This window comes from Colletotrichum chrysophilum, assembly GCF_026319265.1.
Source record: "Colletotrichum chrysophilum strain AFK26 chromosome Unknown scaffold_250, whole genome shotgun sequence".
NCBI lineage: Eukaryota > Fungi > Ascomycota > Sordariomycetes > Glomerellales > Glomerellaceae > Colletotrichum > Colletotrichum chrysophilum.
Genome location: NW_026517537.1, coordinates 13,629 through 28,049, shown reverse-complemented (window position 1 = coordinate 28,049; position 14,421 = coordinate 13,629). Strand labels below are relative to the sequence as shown.

General features: G+C 51.7%; 4 protein-coding genes across 4 annotated transcripts; 2 read left to right on the top strand and 2 right to left on the bottom strand.

Moving 5' to 3' along the window:
- Positions 1–120: 120 nt before the first annotated feature.
- On the bottom strand, positions 121–1,249 carry GNPDA1_2 (Glucosamine-6-phosphate isomerase 1; the record flags this gene model as incomplete). The annotated part of the gene is made up of 4 exons (XM_053186303.1): positions 121–489; positions 548–919; positions 977–1,125; positions 1,186–1,249. The coding sequence occupies 4 exons, from the start codon at positions 1,247–1,249 to the stop codon at positions 121–123; spliced, it is 954 nt and encodes a 317-aa protein (XP_053029751.1).
- Positions 1,250–1,942: 693 nt separating this feature from the next.
- Positions 1,943–3,718, bottom strand: COL26b_013709 (uncharacterized protein; the record flags this gene model as incomplete). Its single annotated transcript, XM_053186302.1, has 5 exons — positions 1,943–2,378; positions 2,433–2,731; positions 2,786–3,186; positions 3,247–3,555; positions 3,610–3,718. The coding sequence occupies 5 exons, from the start codon at positions 3,716–3,718 to the stop codon at positions 1,943–1,945; spliced, it is 1,554 nt and encodes a 517-aa protein (XP_053029750.1).
- A 1,075-nt stretch (positions 3,719–4,793) lies between these two features.
- Positions 4,794–6,530, top strand: COL26b_013708 (uncharacterized protein; the record flags this gene model as incomplete). Its single annotated transcript, XM_053186301.1, has 3 exons — positions 4,794–5,113; positions 5,172–5,832; positions 5,883–6,530. The coding sequence occupies 3 exons, from the start codon at positions 4,794–4,796 to the stop codon at positions 6,528–6,530; spliced, it is 1,629 nt and encodes a 542-aa protein (XP_053029749.1).
- Positions 6,531–7,371: 841 nt separating this feature from the next.
- On the top strand, positions 7,372–7,926 carry COL26b_013707 (uncharacterized protein; the record flags this gene model as incomplete). Its single annotated transcript, XM_053186300.1, has 1 exon — positions 7,372–7,926. One exon carries the CDS (start codon positions 7,372–7,374, stop codon positions 7,924–7,926), a length of 555 nt encoding a protein of 184 aa, XP_053029748.1.
- Between the last annotated feature and the right edge of the window lie 6,495 nt (positions 7,927–14,421).

Sequence of the window (14,421 nt, the reverse complement as noted above, 5' to 3'; positions counted from 1 at the left end):
TTTCCATGCTTTATACTTTCTCGACGTGACATTTGTAATCCATGAAATCTATTGCCATAACCCTTTACCGTACCAAAACCCATTCTTCGTCAAATTTCAAGCCCCGTTCTGTACAGATCTTCAAATAACGGGCCAAGGTGAGATGCGAGAAGACATGCTGTCTGGTGTCAACTCAACCAGGTGATCGTCGTCCAAGAACGGCTTCGTGTCTGCTGGCGTTTGAGGGGGGCTGGCAAGTGACACTGTCCTGAGTCTCAGGGGCAGCTTCTGCTCGAATCCCTTGCCGAGTCCAACCTTCTCAATGCTCTTGAAATACTTGACTGTCTTGACCTGAAGCTCTAATGTCGCGTCTTCGTCTGCAACAATCATGGAGTAGGGGTGCAGTTGTAGGCATGACAGAGTCCACATGTGGTTGACGCCGCCCTCGATTGCCTTTTGCAGAGCAATGGACTTGGATGCACCATTGACGATGATGACAACCTCCCTGGCCTATTTGAAACATTGTTAGTCGGCTCGATCTATTTGATCTGTTTCAGTGGGAACACACCTCCATGACAGTTTGAACGCCAACAGTCAAGGCCATCTGAGGAACCTTCTGCAAATCCCCGCCAAAGAACCGGGCATTAGCCCGGATCGTATCCATGGCTAGTGTCTTCACTCTTGTTCTCGAAGCAAGACTTGATCCTGGCTCGTTGAAGGCGATGTGACCATCGGGACCAACCCCGCCGAGAAACAGATCAATGCCGCCAGCAGCCTTGATCTTGTCTTCGTAGGCAGCACACTCGGCGTCCAAGTCTGGTGCGTTACCATTCAAGATGTGCACGTTTTCGGGCTTGATGTCAACATGGGAGAAGAAGTGACGGAACATGAAGCTGTGGTATGATTCGGGGTGGGATTGGGGAAGCCCAACGTATTCGTCCTACGTCTAGTTTAGAACTCGTTCCTTGCCTGTGGGGACGCGCTTGTTTTGGCTTACCATGTTGAATGTGATGACATTCTCGAACGAGATACGACCGGCCTTGTATTCTGTGACAAGGATCTCATAAATCTGGATGGGGCTGCTTCCGGTTGGCAGTCCCAATACGAAAGGCTTCTCGGGTGTCGGGTTGAACGTCCTGATACGATCTTTTTGGCGTTAGTCCGAGGCCGGTTCTACCACATCAATTTGCAAACTAAACGACGTACCTAGTATGTAATGGGCAACATGAGCAGATGCAGATCTGCTGTCGGGTCTGATGATGAGTCTCATGGTGTAAGTGTATTGGTGATTTTATTCAAACTTTTCAATGTCGTTTGGCAATAGTAATCAACAAGTTGGGTCTCAATCAGAAGGTGGAAGAATGATGAGCAGGAGGCAAAGTTTAGGGTAGTCGGGTTCTAGGTGATTGACCCTTCTGTATCAGACACTTTTCGGGACTTCAGGTGCTATTGAACCTTCAACACCAAGTGTAAGTGTCAGAGACTCTTCGGCAATGTCTCCCGGTGCCGGCATTACCTGTCCGACATCACCGGTAGCTCATTTCAAAGAGACCCGTTTGAGCCCCCACGCGGCTTAAACCCAAAGATCGGAATGAAAGGCAAATGCGGCCAGGAAGGGTCCCGAAGATCAGGGACCCTCTGGGTCACTACACAGCGTGACATGCCTTCCGTAGAGCCGGTGCTGTGTGGACCTGTGGGGAGAGGGGCTCGTTGCATGCGTCACGAGTGCACGACATATTGCGCATTGATTCGCTTGGAAAGATTGGCTTTGGTCTAAGCTAACTACAATGATCCATGCCATGTGTCTGACAGTACCACCCTCCTGCAAAGAGCCTGCAACTCGGGGCTCTGCTTCTCTGCCACCTTTTGCTAATTACCAAATATTTCATTAAACGGCGTGGAGATCGTTTCAATAACTCGAAATCTCCGGTGCACAATCAAAATCGTCTAAACGTTCCGTAGTTTACTCCTCCTTGGCCTGAAGCATCTTCTCGCTGTACTTCGACCCAGCCTTGAACCACCATGCGCCAACGAGAACAGTCAAGCCACCGACGACAACACAGGTGTAGTTCATGTTGGCGGGCTCAACAGGCATGACATACGGGAACGAGAAGAACACGATGGCGAAAGTAAGCCAGCACACCGTGATAGTGTTGATGATGGGTCCCCAGGTAGCTCCCATGTGGAACACTCCACGATGCATGTTCTTTCTTCTCGTGAGCAAGTTGGTCAAGATTGGAAACATGTACGAAATGTTGTTGATAGTGACCGCGGTTCCCAGCAGGGAGTTGAAAGCCGTGGACGAGCCAAGGTAAAGGCATCCTAGGGCGGCGACAATGGCAGTCACGGCCAGTTGGGAGTTTAAGGGGATTTGCCACTTGGGGTGGACTCTTGACCAACTATTGCTTCAGTCAGCACAACTGCCCAGAACTTTACAATGAGGGTCTGCTTACAGTCTTGAGAAGGGCATCGCTCCATCACGGGAGAAGGCCCAGAAAACACGGCCAGTGCTCAGCTGAGAGCTGACGACGCAGGGGCCGAGAGCAACGAAGAGGATGAAAGTCAGGCCAAAGGCTCCACCGGCACCCTGAGTGACCTGGCGGAACAGCTCTGCAAGGGGAAGACCAGTGTTGGTAGTGGAGAGAGCATCGAAGTCCTGCACGGAGAACATGAGGGTGATCAGGTAGGTGATACCCGTGACAAACGCAATTCCAAGAGTGATGGCAATGGCCAGGGGCGCATTTCGGGAAGGCTTCGGGAATCTTCAGCATGCAAGCAAATTGAGTAAGATTTCAGTGATACTCACGTTAGGCATCTCCTCCGTGATGTGCGTCACACCATCAAGACCGCCAAGACTGTACAAGGGGTTGACCAAACCCGTGATGAAGCAAATCACCTGGTTCTCCCAGCCAGTGTTGTTGATCCAGGTCTTGAACACAAACTCGGCGTTGCGATGGGTCGGCGCGCATGCAGCAACTGTAACCATGACCACGAACCAGCCAATCTGTAGGTAAAAGAGGGAAAACTTGTTCAGGCCAGGAATAATCTTGTTGCCGAACATGACAATACCGGCGGTGATGAGGTTCAGGCCTTGATAGACGATGAAAGTCTGCCAGGCCTGAATCTCAAGAGTCTCATGGTAAAGCGCAATCAACGCCATGAGGACTTGAGCGTAGATCAAGTTCGTCGATGCGGTCGTGAAAATCCCTGAACGTAAAACTCGGATTAGCAAACATCATGGCGTCTCAGGAGATGGTCAGAACGTACAGCCAAGCACACTGAACCATCCAGTGAAGAAACTCAAGACGCCCGTCATTCTCCTAGGGGCTACAGCAGCAATCCAATGGTACATGCCACCCTCAGTAGGGTACGATGACACAAACTCCGCCAGCGACGCGCCCAAGAAACATTGCAACAGTGTCACGAGAATGAAGCCGTAGATAACCGCACCGGGTCCACCAGCATTGATCTCCGTGATGAGGCCCAGGCCCAGACCCGTCCATGAGATGGTTGTTGTTGACGCGAGGCCGATGAGACTAAGGGTGCTGAAATGGCGCTTCAATTCCTGCGTATGGCCTGGACCGAACGGTCAGAATTGGGTGCTGTCAATGCAGGCGACATGCGACTTACCCATCTGCGCCAGCCGCATCTCGTCGGCGTCGAGATGCTTCTCTCCAGAACCGTCCATGCTCTTCTTAGAGCTCGACGAGATGTCGATCGGTCCCTTTACTTCGGCCATGATGAGTTTCGCGGATTGAAGTTGACGATAATCCACTCAATTGTACGTGATCGCGTGCCATCTCCAGCTTTATCGCGCGAGTGGGCGCTGAAAGAAACATATATCCATCGCGAATCACGGAAAAAGCCCCGATCCGGCGTTCTGGCCCTCCGATCCCGTTGTCGAAATCCACAATTGATAGCGGTCATAAGACGAACATTAGTTCCTCAGCTCATGGACCCTAGTTGAGGCGACAAACAGGCGGCCGTTTGCCGCGTTCCGATTGTTACGGGCCCCGATAAAACTACGGGGAAAACACACACCCGCGAAAAGAAACAGATACGATAAAAGCCGCGGTTGATAGAGAGGGCAGATAGACCCGGTGAAGTCCGGCCCGGAGCAGGGTATCCGTCTAGCGGACCCCAAACCGCACCACGCCTGCAGGTCGAACTGCGGAGAAGAACAGACGACGGGCAGGGGTGCTCGAGTCATCCATTGTGACGTTCATGGGGTATCCTTGTGTCTTAGTCTCCCCCGACTTTTGCTCACCTTGCCCTAGACCACGGTGCCACGGCATCGCTATCGCGTTTTGTCTGTCCTTTCGCTCGGGGATGCTTCTTTCTCACCTATTCCCGCTCAATGGCAACGTGCCAGTGGCTAGCCATGCCATGCCTGGCTAGTTATTTCCAACGTGCCCACCAGGGTCCGAAGGGTTCCATCGACTCCATTCCGCTATCACCTCCGCATTCTTACCTAACCTGGTCAACAACACCGGACCCAGCCACCGTTAGCTAGGGCCTCTACCGGTTGGTAGAAGTCTTGGGTGGGCGTCCACTGCTGTCGTGTGAGGTCACGCGGGTGCCCGGCTTCTTGATTGCTGCAATCTACAACGATGACGATCTGGTCCTTGGCCCTGGGACTGCACCGCATTGCAGCTCTTGGCCGCAGGAAATTTGGACATGGCATGACGCTGCTGTATCTTGAGTGTGTGTATATTAGGGAGATGGTACCCCTCCAATGAACTGGTGTTCGTGATCTGCTCCCTCCCCAGGACTCCAAGGTCGCATCAATTGGGTCTCCCACGTGCTCTTTCAAGATGATCTCCAGCATGTCAAAGGCAACGGCGCTGCTCGCCCTCGCTGGCACAGCCACTGCGTCCTCATACGTCGCGAATCTGTCCACCAATGCTCAGGGTCTCTTGAATGAGTCAATGGCATGGATGGACCAGTACTACGACCGCTCGGCTGGCTACCTCTACGACTTCGGTTCTGCCTCTGCCCTCCGACACGAAACGCGCAGTTCCGTGTGGTACGCGCTCGGTCTCCTCGCCCGTAACAACGGCGACGACGCTGCCGAGGCGGAGAAGATCATCACCAACACCATTGCGGGGCAATTCAAGGTCGAATCTGAGCAATGGTAAGCTACCCTCCCGACCCCGTTGCAGACTTAAAATCAGCCATTGACAAAGCTCTAGGTACGGTGACTACCAGAAATATGACGGCGAGCCCTACGTCGGCTCAGAGAACTACCCTGGCAGCATTTACAACTCCTGGGACCCCAATTGGCGAGGCTTCGTGGGCACTACTCTCATCATGGCCCTCGAGGAATTCCCCCACCTCCTCAGCAACGATACCCAAGACCTCATCCTCGCATCGCTGCACAACACCACCAAGGGCGATGAGTACCGCGTTGGCGGCGTCGACGACGATAACCTCTACCCCGCATACAGCAACCCCGCTATCATGCGCGCTCTCGTCTCTGGCTACACCGGCCGTAAGCTTGGCGATGCCAACATGACTCAGTCCGGCGAGAACTATGCGCAGGAGATCATCGACCTATTCGACCGTGCCAACACACTGTCCGAGTTCAACTCGGGCACTTACACTGGTGTTTCCCTGTTTGGTTTGATTCTTTGGAGCAAGTACCTCCCTGAGGATTCTGTCATGACCCAGAAGGGTCCGCAGATGCTCACCGATACTTGGAAGGCTGTTGCACAGCTCTGGAACCCTTCTATGAAGAACATGGCTGGACCTTGGGATCGTGCTTATGGATATGACATGAATCGCTATGTCAGTTTGATGGCCCTGTGGTTCTGGACGTTGATTGGCAAGGAGAATTCATCTCTCATTTCCGCTGTAAGTTGAGATCAACCCCTTCGAACCGCTCAAGTACTAACGGTTCACAGCCGCAAGTCATGTCCCACGCCGCAGACTATGCCTGGGCCCCTCTCTTCGCCGTCCTCGCAGACTACCACCAGTCTCTCCTTCCCGAAGGCCTTGTCGCCAACTTGACGACCTTCTCTGGCGACCACTTCTTTACGGCATCGACTTACTACCCTCCCTACGACTACGTTCCCCGCAACATCACCAGCTGGCTCTCCGAGAACCTCACTATCGGCGCCGAGTCCTTCAATGAGAACGTGATCGGTGGTCCTTCCGAGAACCAAGCATCCTTCAACCCAGCCGTAATCCAGTGGAACACCGGCAACGAGATCTCCTTCATCTCGCTTTACCCAACTGAGATGGCCCTCGATGTCGCGGTCGAGGCCAACAAGCTGACCCTGACGTACCCCAACGGCACGGCCGATTCCATCTTCAGCTTCGTGGTCGGCACCTTCATCAAGAAACCGACCGTCGCCGGCTGGGCTGACGTCCAGGGCTTGAACGTGAGCGTATCCGGCAACATCAACGAGACATATGCCCTGTCCTTTGCCGGAGAATACGGTGGTTCGGACTCGATGATCCGCGACTTTGAGTTCTGGAACTTTACGTACTCTATGCCTGCGGGCTTTGAGGGTGCGCCTACAGTTACCCTGGACGTCACTCTTCTTTAGAGAAAGGATCGCTAATATGTACATACAATACTACATACAAAACCGGAGAGAGTAATGAATAATGAATGATGTTGCTATCAGCTTCACTGTCGTTGCCTATGATCCTTGTCATCACCTACATGTGGTTGCCCATAGAGCTGAACTTCGGCGAGGGTTTGATGAGACATGAGGCATGTGGTCCGCCTCCCTGTAATCCAGACCTACGCCGCGATTTGGCGCCTCAGTACGTGGCTCAGTTACTGATGCGGCTCTCGCACACGGTCGACCTCAGAAAAGCCGCACGTGGCGGGCTGGGCCATTCTGCACTGGCTGAATTCGCCCAAATTTTAAACTCCAAGCCCCGTTTTCATCTTTTAATAGAACGTTCGGCGAACACCATTCGGACAATGCATAGTACGGCGGTAGTGGGTGTCCTTGTTTGCGGTGAAATCTGCTGGAATTTAGCGCCAGGTCTCAGATTTTTCATGCCATCACACGCAATCACATCCCCAGATGCGAGTGCGACGAAATAGCTCCCGGGAATTTTACGCTCATCATCTGTGATCTCCCTGTCTTGCGTGCGACAATCATTGCCTTGCAGAGACATATCCGGCTTGCCCAGTCGGCGTTCGTTTTTGAGACCGTTGCCAGGGTCCGAACACCGACCCCGAATGTTGACGTCTGCCTCCCGTTTAGAGACACCTTCGAAGTGGATTTAAACCGGCCCATTTTTCCAACCAGGGAGCCTTGATTTGCATGTCACTCACCACCATCGAATTATCACTTTCCCCATTCCGATCCTGAAGGATTCACACCTCACCTTACCCACTGTTACCCATACAACAAACCCACATCATCCACCATGTCTTTTTCATTCAACGGCAACCACATTGAACTCGCCTCAGAAGCTCTGGGGTCGAGCTTCGAGTCTGAGGCCAACTCCAACTTTGTCTTTCTCGAAACCCACGAGCCCCTTTCGCACTCTCAAGAATCCGAGCTTCAATCCTACGGCGTACGCTTCCTCCAGCAGCTCACCGAGACAACGTGGCTGTGCAAATACGAGCCCGCCGACCTTGTCATCATCCGCGGCCAGGCTTTCGTGGCCAACGTTGCCGTCGTCGACCCCCGCCATAAGATTGCCCCCACCCTGAAGGCGCCCATGTGGGCCAGGAAGAAGAGTGAAGAGAGGGAGGAGAAGCACACTGTTCACGTCAGACTTCATGAAGAGGCCGGAATGACGGCGCATCAGGTGGCTAGGAGGATGAGCGAGGTTACTGATGTGTCGATTGAGGAGATGGTCGTGCAACGGGATAACACCGTGACGTTGGATGTTGCCGGGCAGGTGCTGTTGAACATCGCCAAGATTGACGACGTTGCTTCTATTGAGAAGGTTAGGGGAGAGGTCGAGGTTTCTTGATTGCTCACCTCAACATGCATAGTTGTTTTTAAGCGAGCTTAAGAGGAGCTATAAGTTCTGTCCAGCTTAATTAGTCTGTACTTTGTTAATCATTGAAGAAGACTATTTGGTCGAGAACGTACTGATTCGTACCCCGTGGTTCAAATCAGCCGGATGGATTAGTGAGGATCTGCTGCAAGCCAAAACCTACCTAGTAGGATTTCCTTGTCCCAACATGATCTGATTAGAAAGATGTGAACAACATTGCTGTAAAACTTCGCTCTAGTTAAAGGCGTATCTTGAAGCGTTCAACGCACAATAATCGAATATCTCGGATGCAGTCATGCCTCTGTGAAATTTGGCTCGTTACTTCACCAGGCGAGGAGGGCCTTTGGACTGTCTGACGTACTCAGCCCCATCATCCTGCAAGCCTGTCTTAACGGAACATCACGGTGGATCGTGATAGGCTGACCTCACAGGCCAGATGGATTAGCTTACCAATTGACATGCACGATTGATTCTGCCTTGAGGGGCAATCTGCCTTCAGCAACAAGCAGCTTGCCCCGCAGTCAGGCTTCCATGTTACATCATCCAAGATCACATCTGAGATGTTTACAAATGATCACCGGCCCTCGACTCCGCCCACAAACCCCCCTCCAAAGCACCAGGTTTGGGAGCTACTTTGCACCTGTCATTATCTCCGATCGTGTTCTTCGTCTTTTCGCCAGCCTGACTTCTAGCTACGATGGAACAAGCCACCGCGTGCAACAAATGGAACCTTACCGCCGGGAGAAGGCAACATATTGAGTTCCCAATTTCTGAAGAATCTGATAACATCTCCTGTTGCGAACTTTGCGACAGGCTCAGAGAGTTAGTCGCAAAAGCTATACTACGAGACAATCGGTACAAAGAAGTCAGCCCGAGATTCTCAGTTCCACGCCAAGGCAACAAGAAGACAATACTTCGCCTTCGCCGCCTGTCAGAGCTAGGATCACAGACAAAGAAGGAGTTGACATTCAGCATTTATGCGCACCCGGGTACGCTATTTCATACACCTCGGCGGACTGTTCAACGCTGATAGAAGTCTCTTTATATAGACACACCATGCCCTTGGAATGTCCTGTGTCCCTACCGGAGCCTCGATCTAGATTTTGCAGATGACCGTTTGGCCTGTTGCCGTCAAAACCATACTTGCTTTCGGGAGCACGACTCTCAGCTTCCAAATCTCCCAACGCGGGTGATCAGCGTCGGTGACGATGCCAGCAGTATCCGTCTCATGGAATCTAGTGGAGTTCAAGATCGATACATTTGCCTAAGTCACTGCTGGGGTTCCAAGCAACCTCTGGTCACAACCAAAACCAATTTCGAGGACCATTTGAATCACATTCCCTGGGAGTCAATGCCGCCCCTGTACCAAGACACCATACGTCTGGCTTGGAGATACGGAATCAAATACGTCTGGATTGATTCGCTTTGCATTTTGCAAGGCGATGAAAGAGACTGGGCGCACGAGGCCGGTCGTATGAAAGACGTTTATGGAAATGCCTTCCTCACCGTCGCTGCAGCCTCAAGTTCGGACTGTTCTTCTGGAATTTTGAGCAACTCACTGGATGGTCGTGCATCCTTCGACGAATCGATGTTTCTCCACTGGGAAGGTACCACTACAGGGGGCGCCTTCAAGTGGATAATCGCGTCGTTTGATCTCTTGGATTACAACACATGTTATTCATGTGATCCTAGCTTTTCTTACTTGCCGAAGAGCTGCTTGCCGACAAGATGTTTGTCGCCACTCTATAGAAGAGCTTGGGTTCTGCAAGAAAATCTCCTGTCGCCGCGTACATTGTCATTTGCACTGTACAGGTTAAAATGGACCTGCAGAGACAGCATCAAATCCTCGGATAACCACCCAAACGATGATCACGGTTTTCCTCAAGGTTTTAATCAACTAATACAAAGCATTACCGAATCGCCCTCCAAATATCGAGGATGCCATTGGCTAGAGCTTGTCCAGTGTTATTCCAAGCTAAAGATCGCTAGGCAGCATGACTGGTTGCCAGCTCTCTCAGGCCTGGCCCAGATTTACCAGCAGACCGATCCTGACTCTAGATATCTGGCAGGAATTTGGGACAATTGGTTGCTTCCTAGTCTGACGTGGAGAAGAGCCGACGCGACAAGCAAAGCGAAAAGGGGCACAGAGAGTCTGTTGATCAAGCCAACGTCTTCGGAACAATCTGGGCAATCCTATTGGTGCACTCCGTCATGGTCATGGGCATCTATCGGTAACGCGGTCGTCTTTGACGGCAATGATCAATGGGCAAAGGCCTACGCATTTCTACGAGGGGCTAATTGCGATCCTTCAACCATTCATAACCCATGGGGCAACGTCAGACATGGCAAGCTCGATATTTCAGGGCCGATCTCGGCGTTTGGTCCCGAAGAGCAACGCAGATGTGAGCTAGGTCATGAGACGGAGTTGAATTACGACTACGACGCCAATGATCTGGCCGGGAAAGACATTGAATGTTTGGTTCTAGGCCTAGAGACTTCTTCGTATGAGAAGCATGGGAGGCAACCGAATGACTTGGAATCCTGGAACCGACAAGTGTCTCTCTCCGTCAAAGTCTTCGGGCTTCTCCTCGAAGCCGTGGATGTCGACACGGCCACGTATAGGCGAGTTGGGTTACTGAGGTATTACTACGAGGGTCGTGGTCCATATGCCATCGATAAGAGCAGGCGGGGAGTCTGGTGGTATCAAAGAACCACGGATACGTTTCGGAGAGACATCACTATTATATGAGACAAATGACCGTCTGCTTCTCAAGCCTTTAAATACTCCCATGACGGCACGGATTCGAATCAAATTAAATGTTGGCACTTTTTCGCACAATTGATTCAAGTTCCTTGCCTGTCACCCTTGCATTCCTGGCCCCCCGAGCTGTTAAAAACGCAAATATACATGTGCATGCACGAAGTCCAGTCGGTCTGGTACAGTCCACACCGGCGATTTCCCGACAAGAACACGAACATGAAATTTGAGGCTTGTTATGTGGCTGTTTTGGCCGGACATAATTGTGTGGCCCTGAAAACGAATCATAATTTATAGACTCTTTTTAGTCCTTGCGTAGTGCACCAAGCAGCGTCAATCATTTCGCACTAGGCAACGCCATATCGAATAATAAAGACACCGATTGCTCTCACCAGCGTCTCTGCAATAAACGCAAACCCAGCAGATCGTGCCAACCAACCACTGCACACCCCGCTCTCCGGCGGCGTGTAATACGCATACCACACCTCGCGGTTGTCCAGCTCAAGATATGGCTCAGGCCCAATGGCGCCAGTCCTGATTTTCATCCAATCCTCGGCCCCCGGAGACTCAGGCCAAGCCCGGACGAGACCGACATAGACGACCCAGCCCCATTTGTCATCTCCGAGCCACTGAATATTTGCTTCAGGCGAGAGCTTTTCCCATTCCTCGTCGCTGATAGACTGGGACTGCTGCGCTGGGGCCGGGCCGGGCCGAGCTGATGAGGTGGGAAAAAGTCGAGTGCCGTTGGTTGGATGGGCGCGTGTGTTGTTGGGGTTGCGGTCGTCGTCGTGGTCTTAGCGACGGCTTCAAGTAAGTGGTGAATGACGCGGCATGGGTGATGAGTGAGACCGAGAGACTTGCTGCCGGAGACTCTGAGTTGAAGGCAGCTTGCTCGGGATCAACTTTGAAGAACGGGAGTGATTTTTGGCCCGCACTGCAGACGAAGCGGCCGTTGTTCGCGACAGGGCCAGGAGGTTGCGTGCGAAATCTTATGGACGAACCGTCTGTCCTTGAAATGCGGATGAGGGGCGCTTTGTAATTGGGACCTCGCCAAGAGATGTATACTTAGCTACTTGCAAGGAGTGTAAAGTCCAATGCGCTCAATAGATTAACAATGCTATGTCTATGGAGAAGCTTGTGGAAGAGATGGAGGTATCTTGACTGATATTCTCCAATAAACACTCATGGAAGCGTGACTTCTTAAGATGAATCTCAGATCGTAAATGCAGAAGCCTTTTCCCCCTCTCTCTAGTACTCTTTCACTCTCCTTCGCCGCCTACCTTATTTCCACTCAGCTTGCGCAAAACCGCCATCCTTTGTCGTCAACGCCATCGACACGATTTAGCTGTACCTGGACCTTCTGCGCGGCCTTACTCATCTGGTCGACAGTTGTCAGATCCTTGTTTTCCCGTCGAATATCACCTTCAAGGCCGTGAAATAAAAGGGCCAGGGGCGAAGACTTCCAGGCTGAATTCCTTAGTCCACCGCGGGACCTTGTGGTTCTTGGACCAGCCAGCACCATCGCAGAAAAGACCGCCTGCAGGACAAGCAGCGCAGCGGGGTACACGATCCAACTCCATTCCACGTAGACACATGTCTGCATAACTTTGACGGTCCCGCTTGCCCACCTCATCTCAGTAGGAAGCACATGGACGATTGTTGTGGCTGAGTCTTTGTGATTTGCTGACGGGTTGTTGCGCACCGCGGCGCTCATTGAATTCGCCACACCGCGAAACACATCTTCAACCGTTGAGATGTTCCCTTGGCCGTCACTATACATCCTTTTCAGCCAAGGCGGGCCCGTGGTTGAGGATGCCGGATACTCAAACGCGTTGCTCATTAAATCGCCTCCTAGCAGATCTCCGAGCATGATACGGATTCCCTCCCAGCTATCCTGTTTGACGGCCCACACGCACTTCTGCGGATAAAACTTCCACTGAGTCTCATTGAAATCTTTTGGCTTGTGAAGGGAATATCCTGGCACATAAAGGACGTTGTGTTCCCGGCTGAACTCGACAGAGTTAGGGAACCACTTGGTCGACGGGTTGCAGGGTTGTTCAACACCGTTCACAAGACTAGAGTCTGTGACGGCAGCGAATGCAGGTTGCTCCCTAAAAAGGTCCATATATATCGGACATCCGTTCAGCTCTTGTCCCGGTGTTTTGCTTTTCATCTCTCGGTATCTGCCGTTCTCCACTTCGGCGCGATATCGTTCAACGCACGGAGTCAGAGTGCATCGAAATGCGAGCGGCTGACCTTTCATATCCGCTGCGCAAGTGGGAGAATTCATGCAGGAGAGCATCAAAGTTTCGAATACCAAGGTTGGGTAATCCGCGCGTACTGACGCAGACAGTAATGCACCATACCCAAAGCTACTTCTCACAGAAGGGTCGGGTTGACGTCCATAGTACTCACCGAACAGGTTTTTTGGTGATGATACGTTAGATCGAAGTGTGTAAGTATGATCGGTCTCGTTATGTTCGACTTGGCGGGTGATGTCGTCGCAAGAGTGGCAAAATCCTAGGGAAGAAAAGTATTCGTCATGGCCCATTTCACCGAACGTGCAGTTTCCAGTCGTGCATTTGACGTCGAGCAGGGATTCCGTTTCTTCGGGGTCAACCAATCCCTTGTAGATAGCGCCAAGCATTGAAGGGTCTGCTGCCACATCGACTACTAAACGGTCAACACCAGCAGAGTAGTTGTTTGTTCGTGGGGTTTCAGCCACTTCATGGCCCAGTATCTGAGGGCAAGGTCTATACTCGATCATGGCCTGGGAGAAAGGATCAATCGCGAGAGCTGCAATAGTAATAATTGCACCGATGCTGGCTACATAGCTGTCCATTCACCTGATCAGTATGATTCGCATGCTTGGAAGTTCGAGCTGATGTTGAAGATCATCTTACGAATGTTCAAGTCGGAATGTCTGCTTGACAAGGAGCATGAGAGAGCCCCATGGCCCACGACTGGCATCGTCGAAAAGAACAACATCAGCCAAGCGCCGAGGCTGGCTGAATCATTCCCATTTGAGCTGGCCGAGTCCTAGTCTCACCATGTAATCAGTCCTATGTAACTATCAACCGTATTTTCTCAGCAGTATGGTATTGTCAGTGCAGTCATCAGTGTGCCAGTAACTAAATGACAGATTTGCCCTCCTTCTTTGGCGGGGGAGAATGGTATCACAATCTACTCACCTTCAGCTACTGGCATAATCAACGACGCTTTGAAGACAGCAGTAAATATGGCCATAAGGGAGTTGATCGATAGATATTTTGGCCACTTGGGTAGTGGTTGACCCTGGTAAATGGAAAGAATAATGACGATGACCAGAAGACAACTAAGGGCAAGCAAGCTGCTCATGATTTCCAGATACCAGGTTCTCCACAGCAACACAGGGCTTCGATGTTGTTGTTCGACAGACCGCTTTTCTTCCCATGGTTGCTCCACTGCGCCCTCTTGTGAAGGCAGTGATTCTCCTTGTTGTGTCCCGTTGGCCTCAGTCTCCGGTGATTCAGTCGCTGTCTCTACCGTGAGAAGGTGTTCGGAGCTAGCATGATCGTCAGGGGGGGATCGATCAGACGCAACAGGGTAGGAATCAGCTATGGATAGTAGAGATGCATTTTCGGTTTCGTTTCGCGACAAGACCTCGAGAGGAAATGTTTCAGCCGTAGACGCAAACCTTTCATCAGACGAGGGCAGTGCAGCTGATCCTG